The sequence below is a fragment of the Lemur catta genome, chromosome 15, assembly GCF_020740605.2.
Source record: "Lemur catta isolate mLemCat1 chromosome 15, mLemCat1.pri, whole genome shotgun sequence".
Taxonomy (NCBI): Eukaryota; Metazoa; Chordata; class Mammalia; order Primates; family Lemuridae; genus Lemur; species Lemur catta.
In genome coordinates this window covers 39,405,584-39,428,277 of record NC_059142.1, presented here as the reverse complement: position 1 = coordinate 39,428,277, position 22,694 = coordinate 39,405,584, and the positions used below count along the sequence as shown (strand labels likewise).

General features: G+C 57.0%; 2 protein-coding genes across 2 annotated transcripts; both read left to right on the top strand.

The window, feature by feature from the left end:
- Positions 1-371: 371 nt before the first annotated feature.
- HCRT (hypocretin neuropeptide precursor) lies at positions 372-1,750 on the top strand. The gene is made up of 2 exons (XM_045526567.1): positions 372-479; positions 1,282-1,750. Exons 1-2 carry the CDS (start codon positions 459-461, stop codon positions 1,654-1,656), a joined length of 396 nt encoding a protein of 131 aa, XP_045382523.1. The 5' UTR covers positions 372-458; the 3' UTR covers positions 1,657-1,750.
- Positions 1,751-4,410: 2,660 nt separating this feature from the next.
- On the top strand, positions 4,411-21,076 carry KCNH4 (potassium voltage-gated channel subfamily H member 4). Its single transcript, XM_045526563.1, has 16 exons — positions 4,411-4,486; positions 6,340-6,573; positions 6,888-7,034; positions 7,161-7,288; positions 7,959-8,202; positions 8,529-8,686; positions 11,568-11,775; positions 13,224-13,418; positions 13,860-14,059; positions 15,716-15,965; positions 16,502-16,746; positions 17,370-17,408; positions 17,579-17,931; positions 18,209-18,315; positions 18,920-18,993; positions 20,267-21,076. Exons 1-16 carry the CDS (start codon positions 4,411-4,413, stop codon positions 20,660-20,662), a joined length of 3,054 nt encoding a protein of 1,017 aa, XP_045382519.1. The 3' UTR covers positions 20,663-21,076.
- Positions 21,077-22,694: the final 1,618 nt, after the last annotated feature.

Here is a 22,694-nt window from a genome sequence, read left to right as displayed (position 1 = left end):
GTCTCACTACCGTCTCTTTTCCTGTTCCTAATTAGCAGCTGCCCTCCCCCCATATTGTCCCAGGCCAGCGCCCCAGCTGAGGCCTCTTTTGTGCTCTTGGATTCCTCGGTGCAAGGTGGCCTCATTAGTGCCCAGAGACCGGCCCATCTCCAGGGAGCAGGCAGACAGACAAGGGGGGGACCAGGGGCACAGTGATCCAACCCCAGCCTCTGAACGCCTCAGCGGCCATTCCTTGGGCCTGGCCTGGAGACGGCCCCCCTGCACAACGCTAATCTTAGACTTGCCTTTGTCTGGCCCCGGAGTAGACGCAAGTGCCCGTCTCTTCCCCGCCACCTCAGAGCACTATAAACCCCAAGCCCCTGGTAGTGGGTCACAGTAGACGGCCTCAAGGTTCCTGGCTATCTGGACCACCGCAGACACCTCCTTTCTTGGCTGCCCCACCCTGCGCTCCAGACACTATGAACCTTCCTTCCACAAAGGTAAAGGCCCAGGGACCGAGGGGTGACTCACACCAGAGAGGCAAGGAGAGTGCTTGCTTAGGGGGCTAGAAGAAAGGCCAGAGGTGTCTACTCTTAGTCTTTGCCCACGTGTGCTCTGAGGCAGGAGACTGGGCACACCCGTAGCCGAGTCTGCCTTGGCTAACATTGGGTTGTGCCCTGTTCTCCTAAGAGCTCATGGTTATTGAACATTACTATGTCAGGTACCATGTTGGCACCTGTCATCTCATTTCCTCCTCCCAGCAGCCGTGCACAGTAGGAATTAATACCCAGTGTACAGGGGAGGAGGCTGTGACCCTTGAGAAGGTAGGAGACTGGTCCAAAGCCATGGAGTTCAGTTACCCCTGCAAGGGAGCAGGCAGATGAGACAACAGCTGGGAGTCCTGCCGGTCCCCAATTTCCACGTGTTTGCCTGCTGTGGATGGGGAGTGGGAGGTACTCAGTAGGGTCTCTGTTTTCCTGGGTTTACAACTTCTGGTGCAGACAGAGTCAGACACGCCCGTTTGCAGGTGGAGTGGTAAGTGCTCTACTGGGGGTACAATGGACTAAGGGTATCCAGAAGAGAGAGGGATTCATTCTGCCCAGTGGGTCTCAAATGGCATCTTCCTGGAGGAGATGCTCTGCTGGGTCTTAAAGGAGGAGCAGGTAAAGGAGCCAGATATCAGCAAGGGCGCAGAGGAAGGAACACGGCGGCGAGGGAGGAGCGCAGACGCGGAGGGGGCACGGAGCCCGCTGGCGGGTCCTAGGCGCAGGGACCCTCAGAGCCCTGTCTCCGCCTCCCTAGGTCTCCTGGGCCGCCGTGACGCTACTGCTGCTGCTGCTACTGCTGCCGCCCGCGCTGCTGTCGCCGGGCGCGGCCGCGCAGCCCCTGCCCGACTGCTGTCGCCAGAAGACGTGCTCCTGCCGCCTCTACGAGCTGCTGCACGGCGCGGGCAATCACGCGGCAGGCATCCTCACGCTTGGCAAGCGACGACCCGGGCCCCCGGGTCTCCAGGGCCGGCTGCACCGCCTCCTGCAGGCCAGCGGCAACCACGCCGCCGGCATCCTGACCATGGGCCGCCGCGCAGGCGCAGAGCCAGCGCTGCGCCCCTGTCCCGGGCGCCGTTGTCCTTCCGCGGCGGCCACCTCCGTCGCGCCTGAGGGACCGTCTGAGGTCTGAGCCGTTCTTCGGGCCCTGTCCTGGCCCTGCCCTCTCCCCTCTGCCCACCTGGCATCAGCCCCCAGCAAAACGGCAATAAAGGCGAGTCTCCGTTCGTGTAGCTGGTCTCTCTTCCTGCGTGGTCGCGTCCGGCCCTCCAGGGGGCGGGAGAGCGTCTTGAGAGTCATAAAGGCTGAGGCCCTGGGAGCTCGGCTCTGGGGCGCCAGCCTCAGCCCGTGCGCCGTTGGAACGCTCTTGGTTGGGGAGCTCCAGTGCACGGCCTTGGGGTGCAGAGTGAACCTCACATGTGCATGCTTGGACGCGGGACAAATGCGTCCGACGATGCTCTATTAGTCATTCTGTAACCCGGGAGGGGCAGCGGAGCAAGGAAGGCTTCGCGGAGGAGCGGGATCCGGCTGGGTAGCCGTGGGAGTCGGGCCTGCCTGCCGAAAAGGCAGAGAATATGAGCTTCAAGAATGAATCGTCCAGAGTGGCTGCGGCGTGGGGTGCAGGGTGTGGGGAGCGGTGAGGCTCTGGAAGGGAGGCGGTTAAGTCCGTACAGCCAGGACTGTGAAGGCCCTCACACATCATCGGGCTTTGCACTTTATTCTGTAGGTAACAGAGTCATGGGAAGTTCTTAAGTAAGGGTAGGGCAAGATTTCTTCTGCACCTCTAGCCGAAGACACCTGTTATTGTGAATTCTGTTCCCCCAAAATTCATATGTTGAAGTCCTAACTCCTGGCACTTCAGAATGTGACTTTATTTGGAAATAGGGTCCTTGCTGCTGTAATTAGTTAAGATGAGGTCATACTAGAGTAGATGAGCCTCTAATACACTATGACTGGTGTCCTTATAAAAGATAGAATTAAGACACAAATGCACTCAGGGAGAACCCATGTAAACATGAAGGTAGAGATTGGGGTGATGCTTCTACATGCCAAGGAACACCAAATATAAGCTCCGGGAGAGGCATATGACAGATTCTCCCTCACAGCCTTCAGAAGGAACCAACCCTGCCTTTACCTTGATCTTGGTTGAACTTTTGGCATCCAGAATTGTGAGACAATCGATTTCGGTTGTTTGAGCCACCCGTTTGTGGGAGTTTTTTGTTTTTTTGGTTTTTTTCGAGACAGGGTCTCACTCTGTTGCCCCGGCTAGAGTGCAGTGGTAGGATCATAGCGATCCTCCTGCCTCAGCCTCCTAAGTAGCTAGGACTACAGGTGCACTCCACCATGCCTGGCTAATTTTTTTTAGAGATGGGGTCTTGCTATGTTGTCCAGGCCTCAAGTGATCCTCCCACCTTGGCCTCCCATAGTGCTTGGATTACAGGCTCGAGCCACCATGCTGGCTGTGGTACTTTGTTATGGCAGCCCTAGAAAACTGATATAACATCCAAAGGTAGAGACACAGAAAGATGTGGCATTTTTATTGATCTAACATCCCAGATAATGCCCAGCTTAGACCCTGGGAGTGAGGGTGGGGACCATTTAGCCTACCTTCTTCACCCACTCTCACTGGCTTTAGCTGGTTTATCCCGGGAAGCAGCTACTCTCTGCCACCACATTTAGCTGCCTCAATAGTTTTCTGCATAGGTAGTGAGAAAGTCTTGTGTCTAGTCTCACCTGGGTCCCTCTTCCTGCTGCACTGGTCCCATCTTGGAGAAGACAGAGATCAAAGTTCACCTCTATGCCCATGGAGATTTGCAAACCATGACTCTGCCATCTCAAAACTATCTTTCTCAGTCCCAAACTTGCCTCCAGAACCTCCAACCTTTCTTCCACTTGAAGGGCAGCAGAGAAGATTAAATCAACATGGTGGAAACAAGGAAAACAGGGAGGCCATTGCCCTCCAAGACACTTATTTTGTGCCAACGACATGCGTTATGCTATTAAATTCTAACAATAACTGCATGAGGTAAGAATTATTAGCTCTATTTTACAGATGAGGAAAGTGAGGCTTAGAGAGGTTGTCACACAGTTAGTGTCCAGAGCCGGGTCTCTACCCGGTGGACTCCAGAGCTCTCTTCATTCCAGCCCACTGTGCTCAGAGGCAGAGTTCGCCAAGATGCCCTGGGCAAACTGAGGCAGAAGGCGAGAGTTAGTGGTGCTTTTTAGGAGTTGGGGTTCCAAATCTTCCTGTCATGAATTCTCCACCATCAAAACTAGCCTTTTAACCCTTGCAGTCTCACACTGGAGCAACAAGGCTAGGGGTGCCGCGAAATAGCCCAACTCCAGCAGGCGGCACTGTGAACCAGACACCAGCCCCAGCGTGGGCGGCACGCGGGAAAACCCACCAGGTGGAGCCACAAGGAGCAGCCAGGGAACCACGTGTGGGGGCGTGACCAACAGTAAAGAGGGCGTGTCTGCCGTTCAAGCCCCGCCCCACCACTTCAGGCCTCCCCCTCCCGGTGGGCGTGTCCCGAATTTTCTCCCCGAGAGACACGCGTGGGCCGCTCCCCTCTGGGAGGAGGGCCGCCCAGGGGTTTGCGGGTGTCGCTAGCGGCCCCTCCCCGTGCGGGGCCACGTGGCGGGTGCGGGCCGAGCCCAAGGGGAAGAACCTGGCCCGTGGGGAGGTGAGGGGGGAACCCAGGCGGTGCTGAGCGGAGCCGAGAGCTGCGGGGTTCGGAGCGGAGAGGAGGCTGCGGCAGCGGCGGCGAGGAGGGGAGGAGGCAGGCGGGCGCATGGGGCGCCCCGGCCCCGCCGGCAGCGCGCCCCCTCCGGCCCGGCCGCGCTGAACGCTCCCCGGCGCCGTGCCTCGAACCCGCGCCCTAGGGCCATGCCGGTCATGAAGGGGTTGCTGGCCCCGCAAAACACCTTCCTGGACACCATCGCCACCCGCTTTGACGGCACGCGTGAGTGGGGCGGAGGTTGGGGCTGGGGGCACAAGCTGAAGACCAAGTATCCTTGGGGGCCGGCTCGGGTCTCCTGATGTGGTGAGACCCCCGGCGAGGAGAGAGGATGGAGTTGAGGGTCTAGGAACTCCCGAAGCCGCTTCTTGTGAAGGAACGGGGGGGGGGGCGGGAGAGCCCTGCGAGGGGAGGAGGGGAAAGGGGCAAGAGCACGGGGGGCGGGTGTCGGGGGAGCTGAGGTTAGGGGGTGTGACTCGAGGCAGGAGAGGCTCTTTGTGCAGCAAAACAGAGGAGGGGCCTTGGGAGCCGCCCACTCCCGGGCAGCGCGGTGCTGGGGGCGTGTATGGGGGTATTCGAGACATGGAAGTGGGACGGACGAAGTGGCTGGGCGTTCTGGGGTCCACTCCCAGACGACTCCAGCCCCCACTTCCTCCATAAAAAAGGAGAGAAGATCAGACTTGGCAGGACCCAGCTTGGATTAAGGTCACACGCCCCCAAATCGTGGGGCGTCTGTGTCTGAAGTGGGTGAGGCAGGAGGAGGGGGGCGGTCCGTGCGACGGAGGGAACTTCCTGCTCGCCCACCCCAGCTTGGGTTCCGGGTTCAGCACCTTGGACAGCCGCATCACTCCTTCTCCGCCTCTTCTCCCGCCATTCCCTCTTCCTACACTGGAACCTGCCTCCCCTGGGAACCCTGGCCGGGATCTAGAGGGTGGGGGAGCGGCACCCGAGGGCGGAACCGAGCAGCGGGGCTCTACCCGCCTCCCCCCCTCCCCCCACACCTCCCTTGTTTCCATAGCGCCCATCACCGGGGCAACAGGCCCTGGGATAGAAGAAGGAGGCTGTGCCCAGAGCCCAGCGCCTCCCAGGCACCTTCAGTGTCCCCATCAGCCCCCAGACAGTCACCCCAGACAGGACTGGTTGTGTCTCAGGCCCCATCCCTTAGCTGAGACTTTGTCCCTGGATGGCCCACAGGAGCCCCCCTGTGGCCTCCCACCCACTGGAGCTGGAGGGAGCCAGCTCAGGTTCTGCTGCTGGGGGTGGCTGGAGCTACACCCTCAATATGTCAGACTTTGAGCACTGGGGACAGACCCCCTGAAAATAGCTAAAGGAATGCTAAAAAGTGAACCTTTCCTGGAAGGCAGGGAAGGAAGACACTACTCATCACTGTCTTCCCCCCTCACTAAGGAGATTTGTGAGTTTGGATAATCTCTGCCTTTTGGTTTCCTGTCAGTAAAATGGGTGTGATAGCACCAGAATCTTTGCCCTACTCACTCTGTAATGGGATGACAAGATGGTGGCTTTGAAAGCCAAGCGATTTGGGGAATCATTTCACTTCCTGAGGGTAGCTCTTACCATGTGCCGGGACTTGTTCTCTCCAAGTTAACTCATGTAACTCTCACAACAACCATGTGAGGAAGGTCTACTATGCCCCATTTTGCAGATAAGGAAGCTGAGGCACAGAAGAGATAATTAACTTGCCCAAGGACACACAGTCAGTAAGTGGCAGGGGAGGGGTGCAGGAGCCCAGCCTCCTACTCACCATGCTATGCTACCTTCTACACTGGCAGCTCACTAGCTTGAAGGCAGGGAGATGGATTGCATAAGCTCTTGGGGTTCCTTCTCCAACCCCCAAGTAGTCCCTGCTTCAGTTCTAGGCCACTACTGAGTGCTTGTCCCTTTGCTCTATCTCTTCTTACTCCCATTTCAGAATATCCCAGAGGGGGATTAGAAACCACATGGAAGCATGAGAAGCTTCTGGCTCTGTGACCCCTGACTACATTAAGGAGGTGCTGCCCACCTGGGAGCTGTTTCTCCACTCTTGGCCTTGTGCTGACCTTGACCTCTTCTTCCCACAGACAGCAACTTCCTGCTGGCCAACGCACAGGGCCCACGGGGCTTTCCCATTGTCTACTGCTCCGACGGCTTCTGCGAGCTCACAGGCTACGGTCGCACTGAGGTCATGCAGAAAACCTGCAGCTGCCGTTTCCTCTACGGTCCAGAGACCAGTGAGCCAGCCCTGCAACGACTACACAAAGCCCTGGAGGGCCACCAAGAGCACCGGGCTGAAATCTGCTTCTACCGCAAGGATGGTGAGGGCCGGGACCTGCCCTGTAGCCCTGCCCAGACCCTGGGCCTTACCCAGTGTGCACCGGGCACAGTAGACATCTGGGTGCTCGTGCTCACACTGCCACGAGCTGCCTGTGTGACTGAGTGCGTCTCTGACCCTCTCTGGGCTTCAGTTCCCCCATCTGAAAGATGAAGGCTCAGCTGACAGAATCTCTAGGGTTCCTTTCAGTTCTAAACATTTGCCAAGCTCTTTGTGTCTAGCAACCAAGGGGGATTGGGGAGATAGGCGGGCCACGGGACTGCTCACGCTCCTCCCTCCCTCTCTCCACGCCTGCAGGTTCGGCTTTTTGGTGCCTCCTGGACATGCTGCCCATCAAGAATGAGATGGGGGAGGTCGTACTGTTCCTCTTTTCCTTCAAGGACATCACTCAGAGTGGAAGCTCAGGACTTGGCCCCCAAGGAGGCCATGGGGACAGTAATCATGGTAACTGCAAGTCTGGGCAGGAGGCATGAACAGTCAGAAGTCCTTGCCCAAGGTCACACAAAATCTCTCCTTGCGCAGCCTCATGGGATGCACCCTAACTTATCGCCACATGTTTTTGCCCAACAGAAAACTCCGTTGGCAGGAGAGGAGCCAGGTCAAAACTTCAGTCTGCCAGAAGGCAGAGCCGTACTGTCCTACACCGACTGACCAGCCACTTTGGCCGCCGGGGCCAGGGAGGCATGAAGGCCAATAATGTGAGTCTCAGTCCCATCCCAACCTCTCCCAAGTCCTCCAGCCTTGATTTTGAGGCACCCCTGCTGGTCTCTCCATTTCCCTGTCTTGTTTCCATCCATGGGCTTGTTCCTCTGTCCACCCATTTCCCATGTACCACTCTCTGCTCCACTCTGTGTCCCCCACCTACCTCCTTCCATTCCGGCCTCCCTTGCTTCCTTAGGTGATGGACATTGCTCTGATGATGTCACAGGATGGGGCTCTAGCAGCAATTACATCACCCACCCCTGGGTGACAGGGTTAAATCATGGGGGGGGTGAAATCACAAGCTGCTGTGGTCCTAGGGAGAAAGCCCCCATTGACCAGGAGGAACTTGAGGGAAAAGTTAGTGACCCCTCAAGTTAGGGGTGTGCAGCTGTGCCCGATCTGTCATAATCTCCTTCTCAAATAGGGTGAGAGCCAAGCCTTATAAATATCCCCCACAAAACATGATTGGTTCAAAAGGGGGCCTGGGCAGTAGATTGGCAGGAGGAAAGAATGTCAGTGCCAGCCTCTGAACCCGCTCCTGTGCCTTCTATCTCCTCCCATGGTTGCCCTTGCAGTGTCCACCTTCCCCTGCCCCTGCCTCTGCCTCCCCCCAGCCTTGGCTCTCTTTCTCCGAAGTGTCCCCAACCAGCACCCGTCTCTCCTTAGAATGTGTTTGAGCCAAAGCCATCAGTGCCCGAGTACAAGGTGGCCTCCGTGGGGGGCGCCCGCTGTCTCCTCCTGCACTACAGCGTCCCCAAGGCCATCTGGGATGGCCTCATCCTCCTCGCCACCTTCTACGTTGCGGTCACCGTCCCCTACAATGTCTGCTTCTCGGGCGATGACGACTCTCCCATCACTTCCAGACACACCCTTGTCAGCGACATTGCCGTGGAGATGCTCTTCATCCTGGGTCAGACCCTCTTCCTCACCCACCCTGGTGGGTGGGCTGGGGGGGACCCACTCGGCCAAGCCTCACTCCATCCTGGGCCTGCAGGACCCCGGCATTCAGAGCCCTCCCCTTTCTGGGTCTTTGAAGTCCCAGAGGCCCATGTGCCCTGGCCCCTGACCCCTGCAGCCTTCATCCTTGTGACCTCTCCTTCCTAAGGACCAGAAGCCCAAGCTGTCCTCTCCATTCCTGCTTCCCCTCCATTCTGGCTCTCCAAGGCTTGTTCCCAGCTTTCCCAGTTCCTTGGCCCCAGGCCAGCACCCCCTAGTAATAGCTTTTTGCACCCCCAGATATCATCCTGAACTTCCGCACCACCTATGTGTCCCAGTCCGGCCAGGTGATCTCTGCTCCTCGTTCCATTGGCCTCCACTACCTGGCCACCTGGTTCTTTGTCGACCTTATTGCTGCTCTGCCCTTTGACCTGCTTTACGTCTTCAACATCACCGTGGTGAGTGACCCCCATCCTGCCATGCCGCCTAGCCTCCCAACTTCAGCCCAGCCTCTCCCATTAGGGCCCCAACCCCAAACCCAGATGCAGCCCTTCCCATGAATCCATCTGCAAATAGTTACCAGGCACCTGCCATGGGCACAGCCCTGTGCTAGGTACTGGGAGAATCCGAGAGGGTCTGCACTCCTGGGAGCTCAGCTCACAGTCTTTGAGGGAAGCTGAGACAAATGAAAAGCTAACTATGGCTACCAAGGCGGCATTGGTCTGATGCCAATGAGTGGTACTTTTCACATTTTTATTTAACAAACAACTGATGAGCATTTAGCTGTCTGCAGAGCACTGTGCGGGGCCTGGTCACTGTGGGGAAAGGGAACATAGATTCAGACTCTAAGCAACTAAACTGGTGGCGGGACAGGAATACTGGAGGGGACGCCAGGGACAGAAGAGGTGATCGGCGGGGGGAGAGGATGGGGCCCACATATTGCTGCATGGGGGCTGGGCTGACCTTGGAGTTCTAGGCTGGAACCTGAGCATGCGTAAAGACAAGCTGAAATCTAGCCAGCACCTGGGAGACAAAAGCACCTCAGCTGGGCAGAGGCTGGAGTGGTCTGGAAAGAGTTCCTGCGGGAGGTGGGAGCAGAGCTAGACCTTAAAGGGTGAGTAGGAACCGGCTGGCAGGAGATGAGGAGCGAGAGCATTTGGGGGGAGCATAGTAAGCCAAGATAAGAAGGTAGAGGCTGTGGGGTGGATTTGGAAGCACAGAATGCCAGCACCTGTGTCCTCCCAGCTCCCTGGGGACTGCCTGGAGGTGCCCTGAGCGGCAAGTTGTGGACCCAGCTGGCAGATGGCAGGTCTTCTCAAGTCCAGGGTGAGGCAGTCCTGCCCTGTGTCCCCAGACCCCCTCGGCTGTTGGGTAGGGAAGTGGGGAGCAGTTTCCTTGTGTGTTCTCCCCGCTGCACCCAGCTATAGCAGGAAACCACCTACACGAAGCCGGATTTAACTAGCCGCCAACGGGCTGTGGGCCTCCGCTCCTAGCTGTGCACACGTGTGTGCAAGTTCCCACACACGTGCATGTGTGTACGTCTGCCCCGAGGCTCCAGCCATTCTGAGCAGAGCTCCCCACCCGTCCCTAGGAGTGCACCCACCCCTCTGTGCCCACCAGGCACTATCAGCTGGGGTGACAGAGAGCTGCAGAGAGGCCCCTGTGCCTCCTCTCAGGCAGTCCCCCCTCCTCCGGTACCTTTGGGAGCCCTTTGCAGTTCACCCCATTCTTTTACACGCATCATCACATGGGGCCTCCCACTACCTCTTCAGGGCAGATTCTCTTATCCTTCTTTTCTAGAGGTAGGTGAAAGGGCTCAGAGAGGTTAAGTGACTTGCTCAAAGTCACAGCTAGCAGTGGCAGGCAGGCAATTAGAACCAGATCTCCGGACTCCTGTTCTAGTATTCTTTGCAACATACCACCCTGCTTCCCAGGTAGCCAGGGTGCCTGAGTGGATGGTCTGGCTTAAGGTGAGATGAGGAGTGACACGGGGGGCCAGAGAGGTGCGGACAGAGACAGGATGAGTAGGCACTGGCAGAGCTGCAGACTAGATGGAGGCAGGCCTGGGACGTTCTAGTCCATGAGAATGAGAGGAGAGTCCCCAAAGGGATGGGGCCCAGGGTAGCTGACTGGGGAATCTCTGAAGGACTCAAGTTTGCAGCCAGGAGCTCTGGGAGCTGGGGGCAGGCATTAAACCCTGGAGAGGGTCCACGTGGAAATCAGAGCCACCTCCTTCCCAGCTCTTCACCTGAAATTAGAGATAATTGCACAAGGTGGTTCAGGAGCAGCATAGGGCCAGGGGTGCAGGGGATGCTCCCAGAGGCCCTAGAAGGGACAGTGAGGTGCCTTCACACCAAGTTTCCTGGGCACTGCCCCGGAGCCTCCACTCCTAGCAGCCAAGCTGCCCCCACCCAGAAGACAAGCCCCCACCTGCTCCCTCCTCATTTCCAAGATTGGAAGGGCTAGTTGAAGTATTAATAAATTACAATTAAGATAGTAGTGGCAGTGATATTAAGTAAATGTTTACAGGACCCTTACTAGGTGCCATTAGCTCCATTGTCCCCTAGTGCAGCCCAGGCTCCCTCAGTCCCTGTTCTCCTGCTCTCAGCTCTTCTCTGTGACTGTCGTCTGCAGCTGATCCGCAAGGGGATGGGGCCCTAGACCTTCCCCAGTCCTCAAGCTTCTTGCCTGGCCTGACTCCACCATGCTTCCCCGTGTCTCCAGGGCAGTCCCCATTACCATTGCTAACTGTCATCATTGACAACTAGCTCCTGTCCACAGCTGATTGTGCCTAGCTAAGGCTTTGAGCAGGCGCTCTGCAGAGATCATCCTGGCTCTGACCAGGACTGGCTCCTCCGCCATCCCACAGTGCTTAGAGGCAGCATAGCACAAAATGGATTTTGGCATCAGGCAGCCCAAACATACCCACCTTGAGTCCCAAATGGGTGACTCCATCATTTCCTTGGTATGTGACCTTGAGCAAGTCACTAGCCTCTCTGAGCCTTTGTTTATTCATCTACAAATTGGGAATTACAGTGATAATTGAACTAAAGGCATAAGTGTTTTTTTTTTTTTTTTGAAACTTTTTAGTGAGGATTACAAACGCTAGCACAGTGCCGATGCAGTTATGGAGTATTAGGTGTTAGCTGCTATTTGTTGTATTATTATTCTCTCCCTGCTGCATTTTCTGGCCACTTTCTCAGGACAGTGGGGATGTTTTTCCTGCTGCAGCCTCCCCTGGCTCCAGGGTGTCTGGTGGGAAGGCCCTGGGAGGGGACAGGGTGTGAGGGCCCCAAGGAGCCGTGCCTGCTGACACCCGCACCCCACCACACCCCGCAGACCTCGCTGGTGCACCTGCTGAAGACGGTGCGGCTGCTGCGGCTGCTGCGGCTGCTGCAGAAGCTGGAGCGGTACTCGCAGTGCAGTGCTGTGGTGCTCACGCTGCTCATGTCGGTCTTTGCGCTCCTTGCCCACTGGATGGCCTGCATCTGGTATGTCATCGGGCGCCGGGAGATGGAGGCCAATGACCCGCTGCTCTGGGACATTGGTGAGCCACTGACCCCAGACTGTCACTGACCATCTGTTTATCTGTCCTGTCCCCAAGCTGATGCCCCCACCAGGACCCACACCCACCATCCCACATGCCTCCATTCACCCTACAAACATGCACTGAGCACTTGCTGGCTCAGGCGTGGGAATATTGATTTGCAGACAAGGGCTCTGCCTTTGAGGGGAACTCACAGCCTAGCAAGGGAACCAGACCAATAATAGGTGATCAAAATACAGTGTAGGAAACACTCTGATGGCAGACGGGTATGTTTCAGGCAGAGAGAGCAGCATGTGCAAAGCCCAGAAAGTCTGGCCTGTCCCTTCTCCGCCTGCATCAAGCCCTCCTTCTCTAGGCTTAATGGCCACTGGCCAGGAGACAGCCCCAGGCCCTCAGTGTCCCCCTGAAAGGCATGTCAGATCCGGGGCATCATCCCTGACACCTCCCTCTCCTTCACTCCACTCCTAGCCCACCACGTCAATACCACCGCTTGGCTATCCCTTGGGTCTGGCCTCTTCTCCCCACCCTCTGTTCCTTCCTTGTCTACCTACCTCCCTCTCTCACCCAGCCTCGTGCAATAGCCTCCTACTGACCTCCCTGCCCCCTTCGCATCTCCATCCAACCCCTCCTCACCACAGCCAAACTGGTCTTCCAAGAATCAACGCTTACCTGCCACACCCCTGCCTGGACTCCTTCAGTGGCTCCCCACTGCCCTCCAAAGGAAGTCCACTCTCAGTACCCACCCTGGGCAGCCTTGCACCCTCTCTGTCCCCACCTGCTTCCCTTTCTCCCATGCTCCCTGTGATGCCACCACGCTGGCCTCCCTCCTGGACCAAGGATGTACTGCTTTCTCGCCTTAGGCCTTGAACGTGCTGTTTTCCTCTCTGGAATCCTCCCTCTTTTGTCTCTCCTCTCTTCACCTAGGTGACTTTTCTGTTCCTTGCAGTCTCAACCAAAATGCCCTGTCCTAAGGGATCCCCCCAGGAACCATCCCTCACACCCCCCTACTGCCAACTGTGTTGGCTCTCCCTAACCTGTTAGGATTCCTAACACACCCTATACAGTATTTTCCTTTTAGTAACTCACCTCCCACCTGTAACGATTTATTTCATGTCACTCTCCCCTCCAGATTTTAAGTTCCACCAGGGCAGGGAGAGTGTCTGGCTTGGTCAAGTCCCAGCACCTTGTACACAGGAGGTGCACAATAAAATATTGCAGAGTTTAAGGGACCCCTGAGCAGTCAGCAGTGTAGGGAGCTGGTGGCCTTGGACTGCGACTGAAACCAGTTCATGGTGGGAGGCACAGGCACAGGCTGCTCCAAACCTTTCCTGTGCCACCCCGTGCAGACCGTGTAAATACTGGCCCAAGGTCAAGTGCAAGCAGCTCGGGGAATCCCAGTTCTCCACCGCTGGCGCATCTAGGGCTTCCTCCATGCCTCCACTCTGCAGGCTGGCTGCACGAGCTGGGCAAGCGGCTGGAGGTGCCCTACGTCAACGGCTCTGCGGGCGGCCCGTCGCGGCGCAGCGCCTACATTGCTGCGCTGTATTTCACACTGAGCAGCCTCACCAGCGTGGGCTTTGGCAATGTGTGCGCCAACACCGACGCCGAGAAGATCTTCTCCATCTGCACTATGCTCATAGGCGGTGAGGCCAGACCCGCCACGCCCCAGGGGGCCTCTGTGAAGCCCAGTGTGAGCATGGGGAAACTGAGGCACAGAGAGGGCAAGGTGTCTACCCAAGTCCAGACATTCATCCATTGACATTTCCTCAGTGCCCACTATGTGCTGGCCCTGGGGGATGCTACAAACAGGCCTGGCCTCTTGTGAAGGGGATGGGAAACCCAAGTTCATGACCTAATGGGTGGTATGAGAGGTGCATTGGGTCTGACCCAACTCTGGACAACTCTCTATTATTCCCCACCCCTTACCTAGCACCTAGCACCTGGTAGGCACGCAGGAGCCCACTAGTTCTCCTGCCCCTCCCCAGGAACCCAGAGACCCATCCAAGACAGGGTGGGTTTGGGAGCAGGGGAGGCGGCTGGAGGGGTGGCTTCCCCTGACCGGCTGCCCGCTGCCACTGCTGCAGCCCTGATGCACGCCGTGGTGTTCGGGAATGTGACGGCCATCATCCAGCGCATGTACTCGCGCCGCTCGCTCTACCACAGCCGCATGAAGGACCTCAAGGACTTCATCCGTGTGCACCGCCTGCCACGACCACTCAAGCAGCGCATGCTTGAGTACTTCCAGACCACATGGGCTGTCAACAGCGGCATCGACGCCAACGAGGTAGTGTGCAGGGTCCCCAGCCAGCACTGGCCCACTGCATGGCAGTGCAGGGGGGAAAGGGTTGCCGCCTCTCGGGTTTGGAATGGAGGCACATGGGGCCCAGGGCGATGACATGCTGTGCACAAGGGCACGTGCCCACCCAAATCCCTTTTTCTTTGCACTTGAATATGGGATCTGAAAGGGAGCTCAGGCCTCTTCAGCCGACATTTCCTGAGCACCTGCTTTGGGCCAGCCTCAGTGCTGGACACAGGGAGCTTAGAGATGATCACACTCAGCCCTGGCCCTCAGACCCCAGAATGGTGAGGGAGGCAGGCGATGACCAAAGAGCTGGACAGTGCATAGGGCTGAGAAGGAGGGATGTGGGTGCAGGAGGGCCCTGATCATGTCTGGGGGGGAGAAGTCATGGAGGGTCACACAATAGAGGGAACATCACGAAGGATGAGAAGGAAATTCGCCAGCTACTGGGAGGCCATTCCAGGCAGAAAGAACAATGGGAACACAAGCCCGGAAGTGGTGCCCCAAAAGAGCAGAGGGAGTTGAGGGAACTGAAAGTAGTTCAGTGAGCCTTCAGGAATGGCGTAAATGCTGGTGAGGAAGGAGGGAGGCCCAGCTCTTGGATGGCCTGGGATTTACATTGTATCCTACAAAATGTTTAGGCTGGAGGGTGGCAGGATCTGGGATTGCTGAGGTATTTCTGGGGGTGGGAGCCATGGGACTTGGTGATCTCCAGCTGGTTGCCGGGAGGAGCTCAGAGTGACTCCCGGTTTCTGGCTCGGGCAAGGGGGTGGGATGGAGGCATTCCAGGGGGAAGATTGGGCTTAGGGACGAACGTGGGAGTCAGGGGTTGGGCCACGAAGAGGGTGGGGGAGGTCCAGGTAGAGGTTGGCCAGTAGGTATTTGGAAATCAGGTCTGGACCCAGAGTTAGGCCTCCGGGTGCCCAGGCAGTGAGGAGACAGAGGGCTGCCACTGCCATGATGCAGGGGCAGTGTGGAAATTGAGAAGAGGAGAGGGCAGGCTGAGGAAGAGGGGCCTGGGGAGGAAGTGAGGACAGAGCAGTCGGAGCGGTGGGAGGAGGACAGGGAGGGAGTCCCTCAGAGGAGCCCAGGCAGGACAAGAGGGAGAGGTCAACATGCCAGAGTGGCTGAGGGGCTCCATTATATCAGGATGGAGATGTGAACATTCAGTTTGGCCCTAAGAGGTCAGTGGTGATGCTCAAGACCTAGTACAACTCTGCGTTTCGCAGACGGGGGTGTGAGGCCCAGAGAGTGGAACTGGATTGCCCAAGGGCCACAGGGATCTAAGAGCAGAGCTGACTCCTAGTCTCCTGACTCCTTGTTGAAGGCTGACCCTCCAGGGATGGCTCTGGAATGTGTGGGGTTGAGTAACCGGGACATGCATGAGTGACCAGTGTGTGTAGCCGTGGCAGTGAACAGATGGGGGAAGACCTGGTCTGTGGCCCAGACACCGTGTTGGGAGGTCCACATAGCAAGCAAAATTAAGGTTAGACACATGGAAGCCACTCTGAAGGTCCGGAATGGGTGACTTCAAAGCAGAAGGCAAGTTGGGGCTCCCTCATTGAAGACAGATCAGCACATTTTTAGACCCGAGTAGTAGCTGCAAGGGGATGGCCAGAGTGACCTATGCCCCTTATGCAGTTACTGCGTGACTTCCCAGACGAGCTGAGAGCTGACATTGCTATGCACCTGCATCGGGAGATCCTGCAGCTGCCGCTGTTCGGAGCAGCAAGCAGGGGCTGCCTGCGGGCCCTCTCGCTGCACATCAAGACCTCATTTTGTGCTCCGGGCGAGTACCTGCTGCGCCGTGGGGACGCCCTGCAGGCGCACTACTACGTCTGCTCCGGCTCACTTGAGGTGCTCCGAGACAACATGGTGCTGGCCATCCTGGGTGAGGACCCCACCACCGCCCACCAGCTACCCCGGAACCCTCCCCAGAGGTCTTGGGAATGGTCAGGAGTCTAGGGAACAGCACACCCCTTGTGGGTACCTGGAATTCCTGCCAAGGAGTACTGTTTCTGGGTTCCTTCACCAACCACCATCCCCCTTTGACCTTCCCCTATGACTCTCCCCTAATCCCCTTGGCCATCCCTCAACCCATCAACCCTGCCCTAGTGACTGTCCCCCAACTCAGTCCATCCTTTTCCAATGACTCTAAACTCCATTGACCTTTACCCTTCAGCTGACCCCTCTGGCCATTGTTTATTGATCATCCAATTGATCCTCCACTGACTATCTCCCAACCTTGCCAGTGTCATCCTCTACTGACACTTTCCCAACTCTATTGATTATTACCAATCCCATTGATTGTCCCACCTCAACCACCCTCCAAACACACTGACCACCTCTCAAATCCACTGGCCACCTCCCCCTAATATCCTATTGGTCCCACCGCCCCTGCTGACTATGCCCATCTCTTCCCCACAGGGAAGGGGGACCTGATTGGGGCAGACATCCCTGAGCCGGGGCAGGAGCCTGGGTGGGGGACAGGCCCAAGCTGCGTGCTGAAGACCAGCGCTGATGTGAAAGCACTGACCTACTGTGGCCTGCAGCAGCTGAGCAGCCAAGGGCTGGCTGAGGTCCTGAGGCTCTATCCTGAGTATGGGGCTGCCTTCCGGGCCGGCCTGCCCCGGGACCTCACCTTCAACCTGCGCCAGGGCTCTGACACCAGTGTGAGTAGACCCCCTATGGCCTCCACCCCTTCCAAGGTCCCTTCCTTCAAAGCAGACCTCCCTTGGCCAGAGAGGCTCATGCATGTCCCTCCACCCTGAAAATGTCATTCTCAACCCAGGCACCCTCTTCCAATGCCCCTTATGTGTTTAATTCCCTGACCCTACTCCACTGGCCATCACCCAGCCCCATGGCCCACCTCTCACCACCCTCCACTTCCAACTCTACTGACCTACCTCCTGTGACCACAACCCAACCTCACTCCAGACTCCTTCAGGACCCTCCCTTTGGAAACAGCGCCTCTCCTGTGCTCCTCCTTCAAGTCCTCTCTGGACTGGGCATTGTCCGCTGGGACTTCCTCTTCTCCACTCCCAAATGTTTCCTGAGCCCACTTTGCTTTAGGCTCTGGGCCGGGCCTGTATACTCTACCCCGGGGCTGTGTCTTTTGCTGCCTTTCAATCTCCCTTTGCTACTCAGTGTGCCTCTGAGTTGGAGTTGGGGTGTCTGGTCAGTTACACAGAAGGGCTCCCATTCTAAACCCCATAACACTGTGGAGTGGGACGAGGGGCTGCCCCAGGGCAGTGGGGAGGTGGGCGTCGGCTTGAACCCCACTATGTCCCCACAGGGCCTTGGCCGCTTTTCCCGATCCCCTCGCCTCTCCCAGGTAACACCCCGTTCCTGGGCGGGCTGAGTTGCACAGAGGGTGGGGGGCGGACCTCTCCGCGGCTCCTCTGCTGCAGGGAGAAGGGGGAGGGGATGGGGCGAAGGCTGCTGCTTAGCGAAGGGGTCTGTTGTTCACTATCCTGCGACATCAGCTGCCCCCTCTGCCCACAGCCCCGCTCAGAAAGCCTTGGCTCCTCCTCAGACAAGACGCTGCCATCCATCACAGAGGCCGAGGGTGGCACGGAGCCTGGGGGTGGTCCCAGGCCGCGCCGGCCCCTCTTGCTGCCCAACCTCAGCCCGGCACGGCCTCGGGGTTCCCTGGTCAGCCTTTTGGGCGAGGAGCTGCCCCCATTCTCGGCCCTGGTCTCCTCTCCTTCCTTATCCCCATCCCCCTCCCCTGCCCTGGCTGGCCAGGGCCACAGCCCCTCCCCTCACGGCCCCCCCAGGTGTTCTGCTGTCTGGAAGCCCCCACAGCTTCTCATTCCCCCACTGGGGACCTTTGGACCTCCGGACCTCAGTCCCCGGTGAGACACCAGCCTCTCCTGCCTTCCCCATACCCTTACTGGCTTCCAGAACCTTCTCTGGGCTCTCTCCCTAGGGTTCCAAACAGTGGTCCTTCCTGTCTCTGCCCCATTTGCCCACCCCACCCTTCCAGCCACAGCTTGCAACCCCATCCCATTTTGGCCACTGCTCCCACCCCAGCCCCTGCCCCTGGCACTGCTGCTCCCACTCAGCCCCTGCCAGCCCTGCTCTGGCCCTTGCCCCTCCGGATGGTGCTGATGAGCACTGCCCTGTCCCCAGGATAGTGGACGGCATTGAGGATTCTGGCTGCACAGCTGAGGCCTCTACATTCCGCTTCAGCAGGAGGCCTGAGCCCCCAAGGCCCCGCTCACAGGCCCCCCCTACAGGTAAGGACCAGCTTTCAACTCAGTTACCCATTCATCCAGCCGTCCCACATATAGTAGGAGCCTACCATGCACCGGGTGTGGCACCTGGGCAGGAGCAGGCCTTCTGGGGATACTGAGATAAGCCAGGCCTGGCCCACATCAGGCTAGCAGGGGAGACACCTGTGTAAACAGATAAACAATCCCAGGACTGGGTGCTAAATACCATGACTGAGACAAGAACAGGACTCTGTGGTAGGAGAGGAAGATGCCCCTAACTCTTCCTCCTAGAGGAGAGGACACATGGGTTGCTTCTTAAATGGTAGGTAGGATTTTGAAGGGTGGAGCAGGACAGTTGTTGAAAGGCAAAGGGATGTTGTGTTGTGTTCAGGTTCCAAAGAGAAGCTTCGTACCCGGATCTAGGGGGTGCAGAGGATGAGGCTGGGGGAGTTATAGGGCCTCAAAACCAGCCTAAGGAGTTTGGATTTCTCATATCCCTGACCCCAGAGCTTTCTCTCCCCTTGCTGTCTGCCTACCCAGTGACAGGAGGGGTCCCGCCCAAGTAACAGGCTCAGGTGTTCATGCTCCGTGAACTCACCTGCATCCGCTCATCCTATTCTGCCTGCAGGGACCAGGCCCAGCTGGGAAATGGCCACTGAGGCTGAGGAGGTGAAGGAGAAGGTCTGCAGGCTGAACCAGGAGGTGGGTTGGCCTGGCTCCTCCCCTCCAATCTTGGAGAATATCATCTTCGGATCAGAGAAGTGCCTGATATAAGAGCATTTCAGGTTCTGGAGCCAGAGTCCTGAATTCAAATATTCACCATAGCTAGATGACCCTGGGCAAGTCCCACAACCGCTCTGAACTTCAGTTTCCTCATCTAAAAATAAGGAGAATAATATTATATTTTTCCCAGAGTCCTGAGGATGAAATGAGAGTGCATATATGCCTGGTCCAGTCCCTGGCACATCACAGATGCTCAGTAACAGTTGCTTCTCCTCCCCGCCTCCCCACCAACTGGCTCAGGCTTTCCCACCTGAAAAGAGGACCTCTTCCCTCTCCACCCCTATGGGAGTCTCTCCTGCCGGGGACCCTACTTGCCCATACGAAGTCTTGATGCTCAAGTCCTTTCCCCTTACCCCAGCCCTGGGAAATGAGAGCTAAGCAGATGTGGGGGGCAGAGGACAGGAAAGCTGAGAGGTCCTCAGACCCAGGGGACCTGGACCCAGATGTCTGAATCCCGGCCAGGAAGAGCCCAGATCATATGCCAGGTGCCGCCTTCACCTTCTCCCCGAGGGATCTCAGAATTGTCATCACAGAGGGAGCGGGCCCAGCCTCTGGGAGTCCGCCTTTCTTCTGTTCTGATAAACATCGGGCTTCCCAGAGGGCTGGGGCGGGCCCTGGGGCTGGGGTGGGGCCAGCCCTTGTTCTGCGAGATCAAGGGCAAATCCCGCTTCTCTGCTCACTGCCCCATGCATCCCCCAATTCTTCTAAGCCAGTGTTTCCCAAACTTGAGTGTCTATCAGAACTCCCAGAGAACCTATTAAAATGCAGATTTCTGGACCTTTCACTCAATTTGGAATATCTAGGGTGGGGCCCAGGAATCTGCATTTTGAAAAGTTTCTCAGTTGATTCTGTACTCACTAACATTTGAAAACCACTAATATAGACACTTAAGCTTGTATGATGGGATTGTCTAAAGTAAGGCTGTCACTGTCACTTCACAGTCGTGTGGCCTCTGTGAGCACATTTTTCTATATCTCATAAAAGGGGGTAGTTAATGGCAATATCTGCTGCCCCAAATCCTCTTTGGAAAGAGACTGAGGTATTTACATCTAGGCAAAAATAACCCCTGCCCTGCCTTTTTCCCAGGGTGGCCCTGAGTTGCAAGTGGTTGTGAAAGAGCTTTGTAAACTGTAGAGGGGGGTGCACTTGGTTATTGTGGCACTTGTGAAACAGCTTGATGTGTTTCCAACAGATCTCCCGTCTCAATCAGGAAGTGTCTCAGCTTAGCCGGGAGCTGCGGCACATGATGAGTCTGCTGCAGGCCAGGCTGTGTCCCTCAGGCCATCCAACAGTCTCAGCTTGGCCCCCAGGCCCTCCTTGTCCCCAGCTGAGGCCACCACGCATCTCTCCCTGTGTGTCCAGACCACCACCCAGCCTCCAGGATACTACACTTGCTGAGGTCCACTGCCCGGCCACTGTGGGGACAGCAGAAATGGGGGCCGCCCCCCTGGACCTGAGACCTTCCATGCTGCCTCCCTACCCCTCAGAACCTGACCCTCTGGGGCCCTCCCCAGTGCCAGAGGCCTCACCCCCGACCCCAAGCCTTACAAGGCACAGTTTTCGGTCCAGGTCAGACACGTTCCACTGACCCTGGCCCCGGGCCCAGGCCTGTCTGGGGTGGGCATTGCTGCCTGCCATCCAGGGAGGAACTGGGTCCCTTGGCCTCCTATCTCGAGGTCACCAGCCACCAGCTGGTCTGGTTGGCTGTGTATTTCTGGACTTTTTCACAAAGGGTGGTCACCTCTGACCCTGTCCCCTTTTCCAAACCTTCCCCACCCTCCCCCTCTGTGAGGGGAGCCGCCTGTGGCTGCAGAACCCAGCAGGCATGAGATGGACCGCGGCGCCCATTGGGCTGGGCAGACGAGATGTCCTACTTTTTCCCCAGGACCTGGAGGCAGGTAGAGATGGGGAAGCAGAGGGGATGGGCAAAGGCCCTAGATCCAACCTGGGAGGTGAAGGCTGAGGCAAGACTGGGCAGGATCTCAGTGTCCACTACAATAGATTGCAGGATTCTGTTCTGGAGATAGCTTAGTGATACCGAGAGCTCTTCTGTCCCAGTTCCCAGGTCTCTGCTTGAGACCCCGAGAGCCATGTCGTCCAGAGAGGGATAGGTTTAAGATTCTGGCTGGCATTTCCATAACCCAAGACTTCTTAGGCTGCCCACAAACAGCCCAGGCTGGAGGGGCTCACCTTGTCCTGTAGCCCACACAGGAAACAAACTGAAGGCCCCAGACATGTATTTTTTGGCTCTCACAGCATTTTCAAAATACGAATTAATTGTCAACATTAAAAATCAGGACAGGTCACATAAAAATCCAGAACGTATTCCATGTTCTCTAAAAAACTGAGGACATCTGAGCACCCTGGGCCAACATTCCACCGGCAATAATCAGCAATCGGCTGGGGCTGGGTAGCCACTGTCCTTTTTAGACTACTTCGTAGTCATCACATTTCTGGACCATCTCCTAACACCCAGTTGCTTTTCCTCTTTTGAAATCTTTGTCTGCTGTCTGTGGGTATTGGAGTTCCCAAAACTTGAATGTCTAGCAGAACTCCCTGAGAACCTATTAAAATGCAGATTCCTGGGCCCCACCCAATTTGGAATGTCTGGGGTGGGGCTGGGGGTTGAGTTTGCAACCGCTGCCTTAGAGGGTGCTCCCAGGTCCCTATGCCCGGCTGGTGCTTTTTGGGTTCAGTAATGTCTGCTTCTACTCCTGGCCCTGGGTCTGTCAACATCTCTGTTTCTGTCTGTCTGCAGGCTGTCACTCAAGGTGGTCTCTTCTGCTGCCAGCAACTGCAAACAGTCCCAGAAGCATTCCCTATCCTTCCTCCGCCCCCAGACTTCAACCAAGCCTGTTCTCCCCTCTTCCAACATGGTCTCACTCAGGGCCTGGACTTCTCCAAAACTCGCCCTGGTCTCCAGGTCTCCTTTAACCACCCAAGACCCTGGGCTCACTTTTGGATAGGAAATAAACTCTTTATTTTTGTAGTTGTTGGCTCTGGCCATTTCTGGGGGTTGGTCTGAGAGCTCCTAGGCTTTGGAGGAGCCAACACAGCAGTCACTCCCCCACCATACCCCAGGGCCCTGTTGCTGTCTCTAGGAAGGGCAAAGGCACCAGACAATCCACTTGGCACCATATTCACGCCACCAATGGGCCCCAGGGATGAGGGAGAAACCTTAATGAGTCACTATGGGCCTGTTATACCCCCTTCTCCCCGCCACCCCAGTCACGGCCACATACACACACACAGTCCTGGCTCAGGCCCACCTCCTTGGAAAGGTGGGCCCAGGGGACTCCCCACCCTTCCTGTATAAGGAACTGTTGCAGGGCTACGTAGGGCACAGGCTGGGGAGGAGCTTGTCCTAGCCAAGAACCTCCTAGGAATGCCACTGTGCCCCATCCCCTCTGCCCTCCCAGGACCTCTCTCCCCTCTTGCCTTTCACTTCTTTGAGGATCACTGCCAGGGGAAGGGGAGGTTATGGATGTTGTAAAAAGAAGCACCCTGGTGATCCGATGGAATCAGATGTGCGCAGTTTTGTGGCAGGTTGTCCCAGATAGGTCATTTCTGCTTCTCAGGCTCCAAGACTCAACTGGTGTTGGCCAGTGTCATAGGCACAA

Excerpts from the sequence above, each read along its gene's own strand:
- HCRT (XM_045526567.1), top strand. The coding sequence starts at position 459 with ATGAACCTTCCTTCCACAAAG. Across the intron at positions 480-1,281 it reads TGAACCTTCCTTCCACAAAG|GTCTCCTGGGCCGCCGTGAC; the intron begins GTAAAGGCCCAG and ends CCGCCTCCCTAG.
- KCNH4 (XM_045526563.1), top strand. The coding sequence starts at position 4,411 with ATGCCGGTCATGAAGGGGTTGCTGGCCCCGCAAAACACCTTCCTGGAC. Across the intron at positions 17,932-18,208 it reads CCTCCGGACCTCAGTCCCCG|GATAGTGGACGGCATTGAGG; the intron begins GTGAGACACCAG and ends CCCTGTCCCCAG. Across the intron at positions 18,316-18,919 it reads CTCACAGGCCCCCCCTACAG|GGACCAGGCCCAGCTGGGAA; the intron begins GTAAGGACCAGC and ends TTCTGCCTGCAG.